Source organism: Bolinopsis microptera, chromosome 3, assembly GCF_026151205.1.
Source record: "Bolinopsis microptera isolate Bmic1 chromosome 3, MBARI_Bmic_1.0, whole genome shotgun sequence".
NCBI classification, from domain to species: domain Eukaryota; kingdom Metazoa; phylum Ctenophora; class Tentaculata; order Lobata; family Bolinopsidae; genus Bolinopsis; species Bolinopsis microptera.
In genome coordinates, this window is record NC_087074.1 from 4543611 (window position 1) to 4561974 (window position 18364).

Below are 18364 nucleotides of genomic sequence, written 5' to 3' on the forward strand. Positions count from 1 at the left end.
CGTACCTAGTAAGTTAAGTAGTAGTAGTACCTTAAGTAGTAGTACCTTAAGTAGTAGTACCTTAAGTAGTAGTACCTTAAGTAGTAGTACCTTAAGTAGTAGTACCTTAAGTAGTAGTACCTTAAGTAGTAGTAATACCTTCTCGTATCGAGAATTACTCGGACCATAAATTTTCTAAGTCGAATTTTTTCAAAGTTTTTCTGGAAACTAACTCTTGTTCATTACATGTTCATACATGTTTCTTGCTACCCTGATCGTTATGAGCTTCTGAAGTCCGTACATACATTCGGAAGGCTGTGGATGTGATTGGTTCCATATACTTGGCATTCAGATTTAATGGAAAATTCGTAATTTTTCGTGGAGAACTGAAATAATCGCGATTTGTCGCGGAGAATGGGAAAAATCGCGATTCCGCACGTGCCGCGATTTCCTTTTGTCCTTGTCGCACGTGCATTAATTATGAGTAATTAAACTTGCATGTGGTACTGTTTTAGCTTATTATTATATATTTTACCAAAACCCATAATTGGGTAGAGTCGACCGTTGCCAGTGTCTCCCTTTTGCAAACAGAGGGAAATGATATCAATTGGAATAACGGTTATCAAATGCAAAATGATACCGAGAATTAAATCGGTCGCTACAGCAGAGAATTGAGAGAATTGTCTGAGATTGAGAGATAGCACAGACAGGGATACTTCTTAGGAAGTTTGTTCTTGCAGCACCGCCAGGCATCTTCCTCTCCTTCTTCGTAGGGGGCTGTGGTCAATATAACTAATGGAAAGTTCGTGACCACTGTAAGATAGAGCATTGGAGCTAGGGTTGCCATTATCGGTACAATTTTTTTGTCGCGATCATCGATAACTTTTTCATAATTATCGCGATAATATCGGTTATCGGCGATAAATTTGGCAAGATAATAGAAGTAATATTTTTCTGCTATGAATATACTATGCATACTTGAATTATGCTCCTATGCTATGAAACCTTGTTACATCATCATTATATAGTTACAATATCATTAATTGAATTTAATTTCCAAAAATCGGTAAAATTCGAACTTTGAAGATAAAAGCATAAAACGTAAATAGCATTATCATGTGCTTTATTGCTTAATGCTTTGCTATAGAATCAATCGCAATATTGGCATTGCCCTTAAACAAGCCCATATTTCATCGACAAATTTTCTTTAGGCCTATTGTTTGCGTGCTGAAATCTAGGAGATGTTAACTTAATTTGAAGAGCCTGGTTACTTGAAGAGATCGTTAAACGACGCAGGGCTGTTGCTTTAGAATTAGTATGAATAATATTCATAAATAGCGGGAATCGCAATGTAAAATTTACAGATCGTCACATACAGAAATATAACCTATGTTTATATGTTATATTTCCCCAACCGTGCGTTAACCGTGCCATAATGGTTGCTTATGGGCAGTTTGTGCCTTAACCGTGCGTTAACCGTGCCTCAGTAACCCTTGTTCCCCCGCCGTGCCTTAACCGTGCCTTAGTGAACCACTTGTATGTTTATAGGTTATAATTCCCCAACCGTGCGTTAACCGTGCGTTAACAGTGCCTTAAGCGACCATAATGGTTGCTTTTGGGCAGTTTGTGCGTTAACCGTGCCTTAATTAAGCTCTTAAGTGACCGTGCGCGTGCCTCATGTAACCCTTGTGCCTTAACCCATTAGGGACGATAGGGTCGTTTTTATGACCCACCTTTTCTAGACAAAAAACCAAATTACTAAACGATATAACGAATCTATAGCATATATGCTCCAAATTTATTGGGCTACATATAATGAAGCCCAATAAATTTGGAGCATATATGCTATAGATTCGTTATAGCGTTTAGTAATTTGGTTTTTTGTCTAGAAAAGGTGGGTCATAAAAACGACCCTATCGTCCCTAATGGGTTAACCGTGCCTTAACTGTGCTTTAACCGTGCCTTAACCGTGCGTTAACCGTGCGTAGCTACATTACCGAATTGCCCAAATTTTGGGGACCGTTGTCGGCTTGAACTTATTAATGTGGTAGTTTAGTTCACAATGTCCAGTAAAGAATTGTGTTGCTGTTCTTATGCTCTCTTTACCAAGTTTTGGGATTGATCTGGCGAACTTATGTCTCCATACTCGTTTGAAGTGAGTATTGGGCAACGTTCTCCATCTTTCACTCATTTTCCAATGACTTATACTCCGCAGCGCTCCCTTCCATAATACTTTTGGTATTGGTAGTGAGGGCTGAATCCTTGTCCTTCTTCCGAAAGTAGATGTATCCATCAGAGTCACGTAGACCACCCCCATTAGCAAGAGCTCCCGTCCCTTATGTGATCTACGAGTCGAGCAGACATCTTAAAGATCATGTTTACTTCTAAATGTACAGCTATGATGTACAGAATTGACATATGAACTCTACCCTATATCTAGCCCATTTCTAGGTCAATTAAATTCTACGGATCTATGGATCATATCACTTATTATACGTCACTAATTGGTGACATGACCCCTGATAATCGGCCTCCCCAAAATGTCGGTTTCATAAGGTCAAAGGGTCTATTGCTAACAGCAAATTGTTCGCAATTGCCGACTCATGCACATTATATATTCGAAACGCTCAGTTTAGGAGTGATTAGTAGATAACTACTGCATGATTTGTGAAAACAAAATTCAGCATCAAACGTTTAATTCATTCATACCATAAAACCATGATACCAAGAATGCCGGACCTTAAATAATTTGGCACTGGGTCCGGGCTAAATTGTCGCCCGACCGCTGACCAGTGCCACACTTCGTAATTATAATTATGATATTGGTCTGTAATCCCTGGATTGAGATAATATGTTGGCCGCAGTTTAATTTAGCTCATTTCCTATAATACCGCAGTGGTTTAGTTCCCACTTCAGGATGACTCCACATTATTTTTTGCTGTCACATAGCAGATTTTCCCATTGTATGATAATGCGTGTCATTACCTCGTTGTTTTTATAATCAAGTGGTTACCGGCTAGCTCTATAGTTATTACAGCTGCCTTGAGATTTTATCTGGGGCACTAATACTAGAACATTATAACTGTGATCCTAGAACTTCATATTAAGATTACTTGGCCGAATAGCATAGATTCGACCGAAGGCATTCAGGTAATATACACATTATAACCCGTATAATATATGATATAACCCTAAACGGTGTCAAGACTCAAAATACTAAAATAATTATTACCTATTTAATTGGCGTTTTTGACACCAGTTGGGAGTCCAAATTTTCGGCTCTAAAATCATTATTCCTTGGCCAATTTTTTATTTTTTCATGCTGATTTGTCATTTGAAGGCCATTAAAGCATTTGACCCAGCCAAAAAAGTTCCAGTTGTATATCTTTTACGGTTTATGCGGAAAGTCGCGTCAAAGTTGATGCCGTGGTGTCAGTGAAATGGCAAATCGAAATAGTAAGATGTAATTTCGAGACCAGCTGCCTGTAATCTGTATTTTGCTCTGAGATCCAACTTTAAGATCGGAGATCCGACCTGTAAGTGTAACATCACCTGTACTGGAGATCAGATGTTTTCGCTTGATAATAGACCTATAAATCGAATTATATATCCGAAACAGCGATGTAACCACGATTACTATAGATAAGATTTACCAGCTATTGAATATATTGGATATTTATAGATATATTGGATATTCATAGATATCTCCTTTCGGAATTGCCTGACCCCACAGGCAGGCAGAGCATCCTCAATCCTCACGTATACTCTCGTGCACCATCTAGGTCCAACACATCTCTTAAAAAAACAGCTATTGGGCCCGATATCTAGTTTCCCATAAGTAAGAGATCGTCCACGCTAGCCAGATATATTGATCATTTAATCAATAATAATTTAGATTCTCTCCCCGCTCTATAAAAGCCACTTTTACTCAAAGCTAAATTTGTGTACAAATTTCAATTTATGTGGAACCTAAGACAGCATCTCGAAACCTGCTATTTATATATTAACCCCGTGATCCGGATAAGGCCTTAATGAAATTGAGATTCAGAAACTTGTCCACAACCGGTTATCTGAACCTATTATGTTACCTGAGTTCCCTCAGTCGAATCCGGAATCCTGCTAATCGACCAAGCAAGCTTAATGTGAGGTTCTAGGATTACAATTCTAATGTTCTAGTATTAGTGCCCCAGATAAGATCTCGAGGCTAGGGTTGCCATTATCGGTACTATTTTTTTTATCGCGTTAATCGGTAACTTTTTCAAAATTATCGCGATAATATCGGTTATCGGCGATAAATTTGGCAAGACAATAGAAGTAATATTTTTCTGCATTATGCATACTTGAATTAGTATGCTCATAATAATATGCTCCTATGCTATCTAACCTTGTTACATCATCATTAAATAGTTACAATAATATCATAAATGGAATTTAATTTCCAAAAATTTCTCTGCAGAGAATTAGAATTACTTTAATAGAATTAATTCTCTGCAGAGAATTAGAATTACTTTAATAGAATTATCGTGGGCCTTATTCTTTTCTATAGAATTGCTCAATGCTTTTCAGACCCAGTGCTGAATTATTTTAGGTCCAGTATTCCTGGTATTATGTAAGAGGCTTTAGGACCTTCCTAGTTACCAGTCCAACAGCCCATTTGTGAGTATTTTCATGGTTTGCTCGACAAAAATGAAAAATCCTTTTTTCAGCCATAATTCCGAAAATGAACATTTTAAGGTATATATTGTTGCTTTATAGATGTGGATACTGGCGGGGAGGTGATCATTGTTTGTTTACATTTTGGTGGCGCCTCTATTAAGCATCACATCTTCAACCTGCTGAATAGAGGCGCCACCTAAAACGTAAACAAACAATGATCACCTCTTTGACCTGCATAATAGAGGCGCCACCAAAACGTAAACAAACAATGATCACCTCCCCGCCAGTATCCACATCTATAAGTTGTATATAAATATGGTTATTAGGCACATTTTGTGTAGGAATAGTTCCTACGACCTCCCTGGGCCGAAATACAAAAATCCGAGTGACCGCAAAACCCTAGAATCGGGTTTGGCCGAAAACGCCCTCATTGCATTTAGTACAAAAATGCAATGAAGGCCCAATGTTTTTCACTTTTAGTCTTGGACCGTGCGACCAAACTACGAACCTGATTCCTGGCGAGTAGAAAATCGTTTGGAAATGTTTGGTATGTCCTGGCGTCTTAGAAACGCTGACTTTCTTATCTTGCAATATGCCGTTTATCAGGGACGATTTACCCGCGTTCGGCTGACCGATCAGTCCTATCGTCACATAATCCTCGTCACTTGGTTCCCCACCTTCAGCAATACTCGGCTTTTCTGTGGTCGGTGTTTCTCCTTTTATCTCCTTCTTCTTGTCGTAGTGGCATTTAGCTAACTGTATCAAACTCTCTGCTCCGTACGCCCACCCAAGTTTTTTTATCGTTGGTTTCTTAAGCAGTCGTTTACCGGTGTTTTCAACGAGTTTCTGTTCGTCAGGAAAAGCAGAAAAGAGAACGACTCTGATCTCTGGGAACTTATGCTCGAAATAGTTTTTCCAGGAGACAGAGACGGAGGGATGGACCATGTCCACTTTGTTCAGCACTAGAATTACTTGTCTGTCTAGCTCCTCGGTGATGTCTGGGGAATGTTTAATTTAAAAACTCCGCTGGGGTGGGGTCTGTGCCACATGACATAGAGCTGTTATTTGAAGGCCTAGTTTATTAACTGTTCATCTCAATTTCCCCCCTTCGCAAAAACCTAGAGTTAAAACTCACATTTATAAACGGAGTGAGAGAAGTGAAGAGTAGGATATCTGATGTCACATACGAAGAGTATAATGTCACTCATCTCCAGGGTTCTCCACAACTGTCTCCAGGTCTCCAGATTCCGCTCGTAGTAACTTGCTCTACCTGCAGGGGGGGGGGGGGGGGTCAGAGCAGCAATTCGGTAATGTAGCTACGCACAGTAGTAACTTGCTCTACCTGCAGGGGTCAGAGCGGCAATTAGGTAATGTAGCTACGCACAGTAGTAACTTGCTCTACCTGCAGGGGTCAGAGCGGCAATTCGGTAATGTAGCTACGCACAGTAGTAACTTGCTCTACCTGCAGGGGTCAGAGCGGCAATTAGGTAATGTAGCTACGCACGGTAGTAACTTGCTCTACCTGCAGGGGTCAGACCGGCAATTCAGTAATGTAGCTACGCACGGTTAAGGCACGGTTAAGGCACGGTTAGGGCAGGATGTGAAATCTAGGAGATGTTAACTTAATTTTAAGAGCATGGTTACTTGAAGAGATCGTTAAACGACGCAGGGCTCTTGCTTTAGAATTAGAATATTTATATCGCAATGTAAAATTTACAGATCGTCACATTCAGAAATATAACCTATGTTAACCGTGCCTTAAGTGACCGTGCCTCAACCGTGCCTTATGTAACCTTTGTGCCTTAACTTTATTACCGAATTGCCGTGAGAGCTGAGGGCCAAGACACAGCATGTGGTTCTTTAATGGATATTCTCGACTTTTTAGCCTGATTGTTTGCGTTCAATCGACAACCATGTCAACTAGTTGCCACTGTATAATGCTGAAATGCGGCAGAATACATCACTACATACATAATCAACATGTCTTTATAAATACCTAAGTTCTGATAGTACTCGTCCAGTTCACTGCACCACTCCCTGAATTCCTTTTGTTCGGCCAGCTCTAACTTCTGTTTTGACATCGTGTAACTCCATCTGGTTGCAGAGTACACTCGTCAGTTTAAAAATGTCATGAATAGTTCCTTGAATAACAAAAGCTAAATCACCCCGACACAATCATTTACCATAAATTTCCACTCAATATTAATCAGAGTCCATTAACCGCACATAGAACAAACGGGGTCCAGACTCAATGGCGTGAGGCTCTAAGGCGGAGTTCTGAAAAACAGGAAACGTGGTCGTGAAAAAACAGGACTCGTGGTCTCACGCGACGGCCCTAAAGTCCCGGACCAGAACAAACAATTTGACCCACTTTCCACGTTTAGGCATGCCCAAATCCAGAATCTCCATCGCGTAATCCTCGACCTTGGTAACCAGGAGAGATTCATCTAAAGCAGGTAATGGTTTCTTGCTGAGCTTTATATTCTGATCCACCTCCTCTTTAGACTCCTTACCGAACACCAGGCAGTACTTGTTAAGTCGCTCATGTGCGGTACCTGGGAAGAAGTTGTTGTATAACCATATACTGATTACTGAGGTGTGTATTTGCAAGTGTCTCGTTATCTAATCGTTATTTAATGTTGCCATGGGGTGTCAAGTCCCCATTCATCTCGCAGCCCACTAGTTTTACTGCCTCTTAATTCGCCCGACATCTAGAAGACCTTTTTGTGTTTCATTCGGATTTTTAAGCTGCTATATATTTGATCTTAAGGGTTGTAAAGATATTTGGGCGCTACAACTTTGATGCAATTATTCGTATGAATGCTAATTTGTATGGTTTATGGTTATTCACCTAGAAATGAAGGCCGTCAGGCCTAAATTTTCAGATGGATAAATGTCATATTCCCCATCAATTTGGGTAGAGTTGGACGGTATTAGACAGCTTGCATTGTATTACTATGCGAACATATTCCATTAATCCAGGACTGAACACCAACGACCACCTACTGAACCCTATGTCACCTTTGAGAGATCCCCAGTAACCATCCACTTCTCTAAATTAGTCTAGACTCGGGTAAAGAAAACATCTGCCAGCGTTAGCAATGTATTATTATGCGAATATATTCCATTAAATTCTGGACTAAACACCAACGACCACTATGTCACCTTATATCACTGTTTCTGACATGGTGATAATCGTACTGAAGCAAATATGCATCTAAGCATAATGTCAAATACAATTGTCACCATACTCGAGTGAAAAATGCGTCGTTTTCCTGCTATATCATTCCCTAGTTATACCATTATCAACGTAAACCTTTTTCAATAATTCTAAATCTACACTATTTTAAGATAGCAGAATAAACACCGGAGATGGCTGAATCAACCCTGGAGATGGTTATATCAACCCCGGTTACAAACTCAACTACGAATGGCTACAAAGAGACCAGCTACACCCTCTCCAAGAGTTCTAAAGACAATGAGAAGTGTATAAAAGAGGATCACAAACCGCCAGGCAGAAGAGCAGATATTGATGTGATCATGATAGTCCTAACCTTCGGTGTCTACTTGTTCCATATCTGTAAAATGTACACGCCATCTGCATCGCCAGCAGAGGGACGGTATCATGAAGTCCGTTACCAAGGCTTGATAACGACTTCTACGTCTGAAGATCCTTTCACCCCCATCTACCTCGGAGTCATCGTACATTGGTTCGTTGGGTTCATGCAAGCTTGGCACATGCCCATGTTCTTCTATCTGTCCGGGCAGAACACTTACTCTGCTCTGTTCCGGAGATCGGAGACTCAGTTCAGGGACGAGAGAGTACACCGGCTCCTGGTTCCAACTCTGTTTCTGTGTGCGGTCACTGAGCTCCCTTTTACCCTTGCTTACTTTGCTCGTCGCGAGGTTCCTCTAGTCGAGGAATCATATTGGGAGTACGTGAAAGGCTTCTATATACATCCACACTTTCAACAGTCATGGTTTCTTTTGTACCTCTTCATCTACGCCCAAGTATCCACCTTCTGGTTCAGAACGTTTCATCCAGCTCACAACACTGATGAGACCACCACACTCTCATTTTGTGGCTCCAACTCCTGCTGCTGCACAGTGAAACCATTTAGCCGGCTCACTCAGTACTTCTGCTGCCTGAATTTCATCCTCAAGCCAGCTTTAACTCCTAGAGAATTCTTTTCTGCAGTAAAGTGGTATCTGGGTGGACCAATCAGGCTTGCTCTCATACCAGGGATAGTGATAGGAGTTGTGGAGACAGGCCACCGTCTTTACGATGTTTACTTCCCAAACTATCCTATTTTATCTTACTTGGTCATCTACTTGATGGGTTACGCTACAGCAGCGGCGGAGAGAGAGATCAGACAACGTAGCAAGGTTTGGTCCTGGAGTTGCTTCTTGGTTGGAACAGTTCTTTGTTCAGTGTTTGGAGTCGGCATGGTTATTTACGGTAAAGAAATTGAGAAAAAACAGGCGTCCACAAATTTAATAAGCATGGTCATCTATGGTGCATACACTGATAAAACTCGTTTTATAATAAGTTTAATAGGTGGATTCACGAGAGGTTTAGGACAGTGGCTGTTCATCATCGGGTCTATAGCATTAGCGAGAGAAAAGTTCACTACCCCTCGAGATTGGCACCAGAAATGCAGGGTTATGGCCTTGCCTTTCTATCTGATTCATCAACAACTTTTAGTTGGGATCGGCTCAGGAGCTCTTTGGGTCCCTTACCTCCGATCTTTTCCGGTAATGCTTATCATGACCTCCGTCCTTATTATAACAATCACCTACTTTATCACCAAGTCCGGATCTCTACGCTACTTTTTTGGTCTGCCTACTCTTAAAGGATCTTGGTTGCCAGGGAAACCCCTGAGAGGGTTCGTGCCAGTATTGGTGCTTACCGGGGTGGTGCTGCTACAAATGACTTTGGCACGGACTTTGTAAACATGGATGTTTGGTTTTCATTTATGACAGTATAACAAATCAGCATGTTTATGGACCTTATTGGAAGCTTTGAAGTGTTGGGAAGTGTTATGCGATTAGCGTTATTGTGTGTAGTTTTTTCGAGTATCTTCTTGTTATTTTTTGGTTTGCTTTGGTTTTAACAAGTTGGTTTTTATCAGTGTGTCAATAAAATCTCTGCATAGTTTCATATTGTGCTAACTTGGAATGGAGTGTGAGGTCACCAACTTGTAGCGATCAATTGTCTCAATCACCTCCCATACATATTTTACACATATAATATAGTATTAGTTGAAAAGCATGAGATAAGCGGAAAACAAACAGACGAGTTGACTTCAATTTCCTAAGGGATCGTCGAGTGAGATCGTCGATTTCAAAACTTTTAGGAAAAATGTTAAATTCTCAGACATTTTATCAGAGTACGGATATTTCAAAATTATTCAGACAAAAATATCGGGTAATCGAATAACATACTGACAAGTGGTTGTTTCTTAAAAGCCAGAATTCCATCTCCTGTTCAGATAATTACCCAGTTAACCGAGAAATATCTTTGAAAGTGTCATTGAACAAAGAAGTCATTATCACTTCGCGCGATTTCATTAAAAAATGTGAATGTGCAAGTAGAATTGCTCTGTGTAATTAAGTAGAATTGCTCTGTGCAGGAAACAATGTCACCAGGCCAGGTCACGGTTTTTCTACCCATGTTTATAATACCACATTAATTGCTATTGAGTGCTACGTGCGATAATGCGCGGTGAGGCCGAGCTCGGCACAAGATTAAGCCAAGCGTCCGGTATTCGGCAAGCTGCGAAAACTGCACCTAAGACCCATTCGAAATTTAACCTGCTGTATTATATGCTGTACACTAAATAATTTTAGACGATATGGAATCTGTAATTCTATCTGACCACAAGAATCATTGTTTAATGACTAGTGCAGCCGTTATCATAATCACTAATCGGTGCCCAAGCTCAGTGGCCTTGTGTTTGATAATTCTCAGCGGAATCACCTTTTTTGCAAAACGTTTCCCAGTCAATGTTGCCTCTAGTCGTCTCCCTACTGCATCATTACTCAATACTCAGTACTCACTATACTATTATCAACGCTATAACTTTGATGCAATGATGCAATTATGCATATACATTATTATCGTGTTTTACATTTGCTTTGTTGTAATGTTGAATGTAACTTACAGTCCCAACCCCAATGTTTCTGAGTGGTCTAAGTTCGTATTGAAACATATACATTATAGTTATACATTGTGAGATATAAAATACTGTCTAGTTACTGTCTACCACTGCTTGTTTGATGTTTATGCCGTGCAATTCTACTGTTTTAATATGTGTAGTTATATACGCCTTAGCAGGGTCAGTGGCTTACAGTACTAAGCTGCAGTGTTGGATTTTGCTTGTTTAATCCTTCACTCAGCAATTAGTTTGTTAAAGTATTCATTAGGTTTAAATTGTTTTCAGGTGCGTACATTTTGACTCCAGGGCAATTTCACCGTGACATTTAAAAAAAAGTTCAAACGAAGGTCATGCCTAGTTCGATGATTATTTTTCAGCTTACGCTATTTATTCGTCCACATTTAACCTTTTTAAAAGTTGTGTCAAAAGTTCAGACGCCTTTCATGATTAATTTCTGAGCACCCCTGTGACAGACGCGACAAAAATATTACACTTTTTGTGGGTCTTCAGTTGAGCCCAAATCTATCTCAAAAATTTATCTATTGTCTCTAATCTGGACATTCAGGGATAGAAGAAGGTTTAGGGACTTCTAAGATACCATTTTCTTGGAAATTGCTCCATTTTTGTTCGCATGGCGTTATTTCTAATTGTGACAGACGTGACTGTGACAGAATTTTTTCCCGATTTTTCTAAATTTTCCACTTGACACTTTTATTATATTGTTATAAGTAATCCTCAGTATATATCTATGCCAATGTTCGTCCATTTTGGGCTCACCCGAAGGCATCAGTGTAAGGGTAGTGATGATTTCTCTTGAACAAATATCTAACTCTGGTGAAACTTTCATCACGGTTCAATCCATCATACTATTAAGACCGTTTCTCCAAAGCTTTATTGCTTTTGTATGTAAAATGTGGACGATATTGAATTTTTACTTCAAAAAATATGGGAAAATAGGGTTAAATCTAATTTGTGTTATTTTTACTGTTACGTAAAGGAGTCTTTATCAAATACAATAGCAAAAACGCTGTAAATTTGTTAACTGAATTGCATATGATGTTATTTAGCACTCTAGTCAAAATAGTCAGAACTTCAATTAGTCTTACTAGTACAGGGAAATCCGTCTGAAAAAAAAAACGATCTGCCGACACACAAAGCTTACAAAGGATTTTTGACGTTTTTGAGTCCTAATAGATGTCTTTTATGGCTGACCAACTTTTCCAAACTTTTCCACGTGTCTCAAAGCCACTTTTTGCCACTTTACCACTTTTTACCACCTTTCTTGTTTGTCAAATATCTTTAGTTGTGAACATCGTAGAAAGTTGCAGATTAATCGAAGGTGTTCATATTATCAGGAAGAAAAACTTTTGTAGAGACAATTTTTGCCTCAGATAATCAATTAATTGGATAATTATCAATTAGCTAATTAGCAAAATTTAAAATTTTTTATTGGCTCAAAAGTGATCAAATTGCATTAAACGCGGAGAAAAATGCTTTTAAAAAACTTCGTGAATTTTTGTTTTCAAGAATACTAAAATCACTTACATTTGTAGTTGGAGTTCAGTAAATCTCGGCAGATTTTAGTAATCAGGAATTACTAAATCGAAATAAATAAAAGGGCTGAAACTGAAAAACGTTAACCACAGGATATTAGAGTTTCATAATGATTACAGTACATCCTTATCAATTTTTACCGAAACTCCACCAAAGGCACATTTGAGATCGAACCGATAGCCTGCTGTACTACGATAATCGCATAATATTATGTAATAAATAAAACCTCTCTGAGTCTGTACTACTATACCGTCAGTCGTGCTAATCTGAACCGGCCTACCTGGATTACCATCTACCTCTTCTTTTCCTCAATAAGTAGACCGAGTTGTGCAAGAAATGTGATTTATCATAGCTCATAATAATTCTAACGGCCAGGTAGCGCAGTTGGTTAGCCAGCTTTGCAATCGTGAGGTTGCGGGTTCAAATCCCACTGCCTGCCTGGTCGTGGGGTGAGTGTCGTTGACATTCAGCTAAGGATCGTGAGTGGTCTATGCAGCCCCCCGGTCTACTCAGCCGAATACTCGAGAAATCAGGTGTGAGGGTTAAATGAGGAGCTGCACATTGCAGCAAAGTCTCGGGCGAAGAAAGTATGGTATACACTACCTTAACCGTCACTGGCTAAAAACAAATCCTTCGGCTTCCTGTAATTGGCTGGTTGCACTTGTGTAACACTGTGGCTGTTGGAATACTCCGAAGTAAAATAAGTGTCTAGATTTAAAAAAAAAAAAAATTAAATCACCAACCAAATGCTATCGCATTTGGTGGGTGTGTAAATAATTCCAATCATTTTGAGCCAATAAAAAAATTTTAAATTTTTGCTAATTAGCTTAAACACGTCTACAGAACCTACACGCACTTCCATTTTAAATCATATTTTCTCGTACAAACGATAATCAGAAGTAAAAAAATAAACTCTGTAATTCGCTTCCTAATATCACCCTGGCTAGTGAGTAAAATGTTTTCGACCTCGTACACCATAACATTTCCTTAGAAATACGTGATCAATAACAATATTCCTTCACCCGGTCATGTAATTGTGTTGTGATTAGATTCCTCGACCTCGTGGCTCGTACATTATAAGAGTAAGACCTCGTACTGATATATATTTCACTCTTACTGGCAGAAAGACCGGAGAGGTGATCTAGCAAAACTTTAAGAAAATTTTAAGACTGTCGCCCATAGTTTATTCTCAGAATTGTAAAAGTTTCGCCCACTGAAATATCATTAATAACGTATCATTTCGACATAATATGGAACAATGGTAAAAATAGCCAAAATTGAGCCTTACGGCCATATACCTACAAAATTATGCATAACTCAGTCATTTTCTATCCACATTTTTGATTTGAAGACATTTTTTTGTTCAGGACGGTCTCAGCTTCAACAAAATGCATTTTTGGATTTTTTGGAAACTGTTTCAAAAAAATATGACAGACGTGACAAGTTGGGAGTAGTTAGGACCTCCCTTTTAAAATTTGTTCCTTAAAAGATATGATCCTAATAATTTTGATGAAACTCCCTTGCCTTCAAAAGAGATAGGTTACATTGGTTTTTTGAATATAAATGGCATAATGTGGATCTGAATAAACTTGTTCGCTTAATTTTGTGACAGACACAACACCATCTTTGTTGAGATTTTTCATAAAAAGTATATGAGCAGCAGTCTAACTATTGTACCCATGCTTCAGTGTATGGAATTTCATAGACAAACATTGCTGCATATCCAAACTATGAGCATCTGAAAATTTAGATAATTTTATTCATTTTTGAGTCTTGCAATTTTGAATGAGAAAAATCGCAATTTAACGCAATATCAAACAAAAAACTTTGATTGACCAGTAAGGTTAAGAGTCTAAAAAACATATTTTCACCAAAATTAGGTGCCTGTTTAAACATTTTTCATTGTCACCAAGAGGTACCTTAACGTGGAATTGCTCTCCATTCTATCCTGTAGTATAATTTCGAATACAATTGTGACCATACTCGAGTGGAAAAATACGTCATTTCCCTGCTATACCATTCCCTAGTATTATAGTTATACCATTATCAACGTAAAAATTCTTCGATAATTCTAAAACTACACTATTTTGAGATGACAGAATCACCCCCGGCCCCTGTAGATGGTTGAATCGATCCCAGTTACGAATCCAATTTTGAATGGCTACAGAGACCAGCTACATCCTCTCCAAGAGTTCTAAAGACGATGAAAGGTGTCTAGAAGAGGATCACAAACCGTCAGGCAGAAGAGCAGATATTGATGTGATCATGATAGTCCTAACTTATGGTATTTACTTGTTCCATATCTGTAAAATGTACACGCCATCTTCGTCGCCAGCAGAGGAACGGTATCATGAAGTCCGTTACCCAGGCTTGATAACGACTTCTACGTCTGATGATCCTTTCACCCCCATCTACCTCGGAGTCATCGTACATTGGTTCGTTGGGTTCATGCAAGCTTGGAACATGCCCATGTTCTTCTATCTGTCCGGGCAGAACACTTACTCTGCTCTGTTCCGAAGATCGGAGACTCAGTTCAGGGGCGAGAGAGTACACCGGCTCCTGGTTCCAAGTCTGTTTCTTTGTGCGGTTACTGAGCTTCCTCTCACCCTTGCTTACTTTGCTCGTCGCGAGGTTCCTCTAGTCGAGGAATCATATTGGGAGTACGTGAAAGGCTTCTATATACATCCACACTTTCAACAGTCATGGTTTCTTTTGTACCTCTTCATCTACGCCCAAGTATTCACCTTCTGGTTCAGAACGTTTCATCCAGCTCACAACACTGATGAGACCACCACACTCTCATTTTGTGGCTCCACATCCTGCTGCTGCACAGTGAAACCATTTAGCCGGCTCACTCAGTACTTCTGCTGCCTGAATTTCATCCTCAAGCCAGCTTTAACTCCTAGAGAATTCGCTTCTGCAGTAAAGTGGTATCTGGGTGGACCAATCAGGCTTGCTCTCATACCAGGGATAGTGATAGGAGTTGTAGAGACAGGTCACCGTCTTTACGATGTTTACTTCCCAAACTATCCTATTTTATCTTACTTGGTCATCTACTTGATGGGTTACGCTACAGCAGCGGCGGAGAGAGAGATCAGACAACGTAGCAAGTTTTGGTCCTGGAGTTGCTTCTTGGTTGGAACAGTTCTTTGTTCAGTGTTTGGAGTCGGCATGGTTATTTACGGTAAAGAAATTGAGAAAAAACAGGCGTCCACAAATTTAATAAGCATGGTCATCTATGGTGCATACACTGATAAAACTCGTTTTATAATAAGTTTAATAGGTGGATTCACGAGAGGTTTAGGACAGTGGCTGTTCATCATCGGGTCTATAGCATTAGCGAGAGAAAAGTTCACTACCCCTCGAGATTGGCACCAGAAATGCAGGGTTATGGCCTTGCCTTTCTATCTGATTCATCAACAACTTTTAGTTGGGATCGGCTCAGGAGCTCTTTGGGTCCCTTACCTCCGATCTTTTCCGGTAATGCTTATCATGACCTCCGTCCTTATTATAACAATCACCTACTTTATCACCAAGTCCGGATCTCTACGCTACTTTTTTGGTCTGCCTACTCTTAAAGGATCTTGGTTGCCAGGGAAACCCCTGAGAGGGTTCGTGCCAGTATTGGTGCTTACCGGGGTGGTGCTGCTACAAATGACTTTGGCACGGACTTTGTAAACATGGATGTTTGGTTTTCATTTATGACAGTATAACAAATCAGCATGTTTATGGACCTTATTGGAAGCTTTGAAGTGTTGGGCAGTGTTATGCGATTAGCGTTATTGTGTGTAGTTTTTTCGAGTATCTTCTTGTTATTTTTTGGTTTGCTTTGGTTTTAACAAGTTGGTTTTTATCAGTGTGTCAATAAAATCTCTGCATAGTTTCATATTGTGCTAACTTGGAATGGAGTGTGAGGTCACCAACTTGTAGCGATCAATTGTCTCAATCACCTCCCATACATATTTTACACATATAATATAGTATTAGTTGAAAAGCATGAGATAAGCGGAAAACAAACAGACGAGTTGACTTCAATTTCCTAAGGGATCGTCGAGTGAGATCGTCGATTTCAAAACTTTTAGGAAAAATGTTAAATTCTCAGACATTTTATCAGAGTACGGATATTTCAAAATTATTCAGACAAAAATATCGGGTAATCGAATAACATACTGACAAGTGGTTGTTTCTTAAAAGCCAGAATTCCATCTCCTGTTCAGATAATTACCCAGTTAACCGAGAAATATCTTTGAAAGTGTCATTGAACAAAGAAGTCATTATCACTTCGCGGGATCTCATTAAAAAGTGTGAATGTGCATTGTGCAAGTAGAATTGCTCTGTGTAAAGTAGAATTGCTCTGTGCAGGAAACAAGGTCACCAGGCCAGGTCACGGTTTTTCTACCCATGTTTATAATACCACATTAATTGCTATTGAGTGCTACGTGCGATAATGCGCGGTGAGGCCGAGCTCGGCACAAGATTAAGCCAAGCGTCCGGTATTCGGCAAGCTGCGAAAACTGCACCTAAGACCCATTCGAAATTTAACCTGCTGTATTATATGCTGTACACTAAATAATTTTAGACGATATGGAATTTGTAATTCTATCTGACCGCAAGAATCATTGTTTCATGACTAGTGCAGCCGTTATCATAATCACTAATCAGTGCCCAAGCTCAGTGGCCTTGTGTTTGATAATTCTCAGCGGAATCACCTTTTTTGCAAAACGTTTCCCAGTCAATGTTGCCTCTAGTCGTCTCCCTACTGCATCATTACTGAATACTCAGTACTCACTATACTATTATCAACGCTATAACTTTGATGCAATGATGCAATTATGAATATACATTATTATCGTGTTTTACATTTGCTTTGTTGTTATGTTGAATGTAACTTACAGCCCCAACCCCAATGTTTCTGAGTGGTCTAAGTTCGTATTGAAACATATACATTATAGTTATACATTGTGAGATATAAAATACTGTCTAGTTACTGTCTACCACTGCTTGTTTGATGTTTATGCCGTGCAATTCTACTGTTTTAATATGTGTAGTTATATACGCCTTAGCAGGGTCAGTGGCTTACAGTACTAAGCTACAGTGTTGGATTTTGCTTGTTTAATCCTTCACTCAGCGATTAGTTTGTTAAAGTATTCATTAGGTTTAAATTGTTTTCAGGTGCGTACATTTTGACTCCAGGGCAATTTCACCGTGACATTTTAAAAAAAGTTCAAACGAAGGTCATGCCTAGTTCGATGATTATTTTTCAGCTTACGCTATTTATTCGTCCACATTTAACCTTTTTAAAAGTTGTGTCAAAAGTTCAGACGCCTTTCATGATTAATTTCTGAGCACCCCTGTGACAGACGCGACAAAAATATTACACTTTTTGTGGGTCTTCAGTTGAGCCCAAATCTATCTCAAAAATTTATCTATTGTCTCTAATCTGGACATTCAGGGATAGAAGAAGGTTTAGGGACTTCTAAGATACCATTTTCTTGGAAATTGCTCCATTTTTGTTCGCATGGCGTTATTTCTATTTGTGACAGACGTGACTGTGACAGAATTTTTTCCCGATTTTTCTAAATTTTCCACTTGACACTTTTATTATATTGTTATAAGTAATCCTCAGTATATATCTATGCCAATGTTCGTCCATTTTGGGCTCACCCGAAGGCATCAGTGTAAGGGTAGTGATGATTTCTCTTGAACAAATATCTAACTCTGGTGAAACTTTCATCACGGTTCAATCCATCATACTATTAAGACCGTTTCTCCAAAGCTTTATTGCTTTTGTATGTAAAATGTGGACGATATTGAATTTTTACTTCAAAAAATATGGGAAAATAGGGTTAAATCTAATTTGTGTTATTTTTACTGTTAAAGGAGTCTTTATCAAATACAATAGCAAAAACGCTGTAAATTTGTTAACTGAATTGCATATGATGTTATTTAGCACTCTAGTCAAAATAGTCAGAACTTCAATTAGTCTTACTAGTACAGGGAAATCCGTCTGAAAAAAA

The 18364-nt window shown here is 39.2% G+C and overlaps 3 protein-coding genes across 5 annotated transcripts in view; 1 reads left to right on the forward strand and 2 right to left on the reverse strand.

The window, feature by feature from the left end:
* The window catches only part of LOC134812866 (uncharacterized), a 912489-nt gene that overhangs the window by 255838 nt on the left and 638287 nt on the right, over window positions 1–18364 (forward strand). The gene's annotated exons all lie outside the window — the stretch shown is intronic.
* The window catches only part of LOC134812865 (NHL repeat-containing protein 2-like), a 72619-nt gene that overhangs the window by 32120 nt on the left and 22135 nt on the right, over window positions 1–18364 (reverse strand). The gene's annotated exons all lie outside the window — the stretch shown is intronic.
* LOC134812869 (guanine nucleotide-binding protein-like 1) overlaps window positions 1–18364 on the reverse strand; it is a 56089-nt gene that overhangs the window by 6276 nt on the left and 31449 nt on the right. For both annotated transcript variants that reach the window (XM_063820456.1, XM_063820457.1), the window contains 4 exons: window positions 7007–7190; window positions 6632–6729; window positions 5771–5905; window positions 5144–5633 (listed from right to left, as the gene is read on the reverse strand). In XM_063820456.1, the coding sequence (XP_063676526.1) occupies window positions 5144–5633; window positions 5771–5905; window positions 6632–6729; window positions 7007–7190 (907 nt within the window). The remainder of the gene's footprint in view (window positions 1–5143; window positions 5634–5770; window positions 5906–6631; window positions 6730–7006; window positions 7191–18364) is intronic.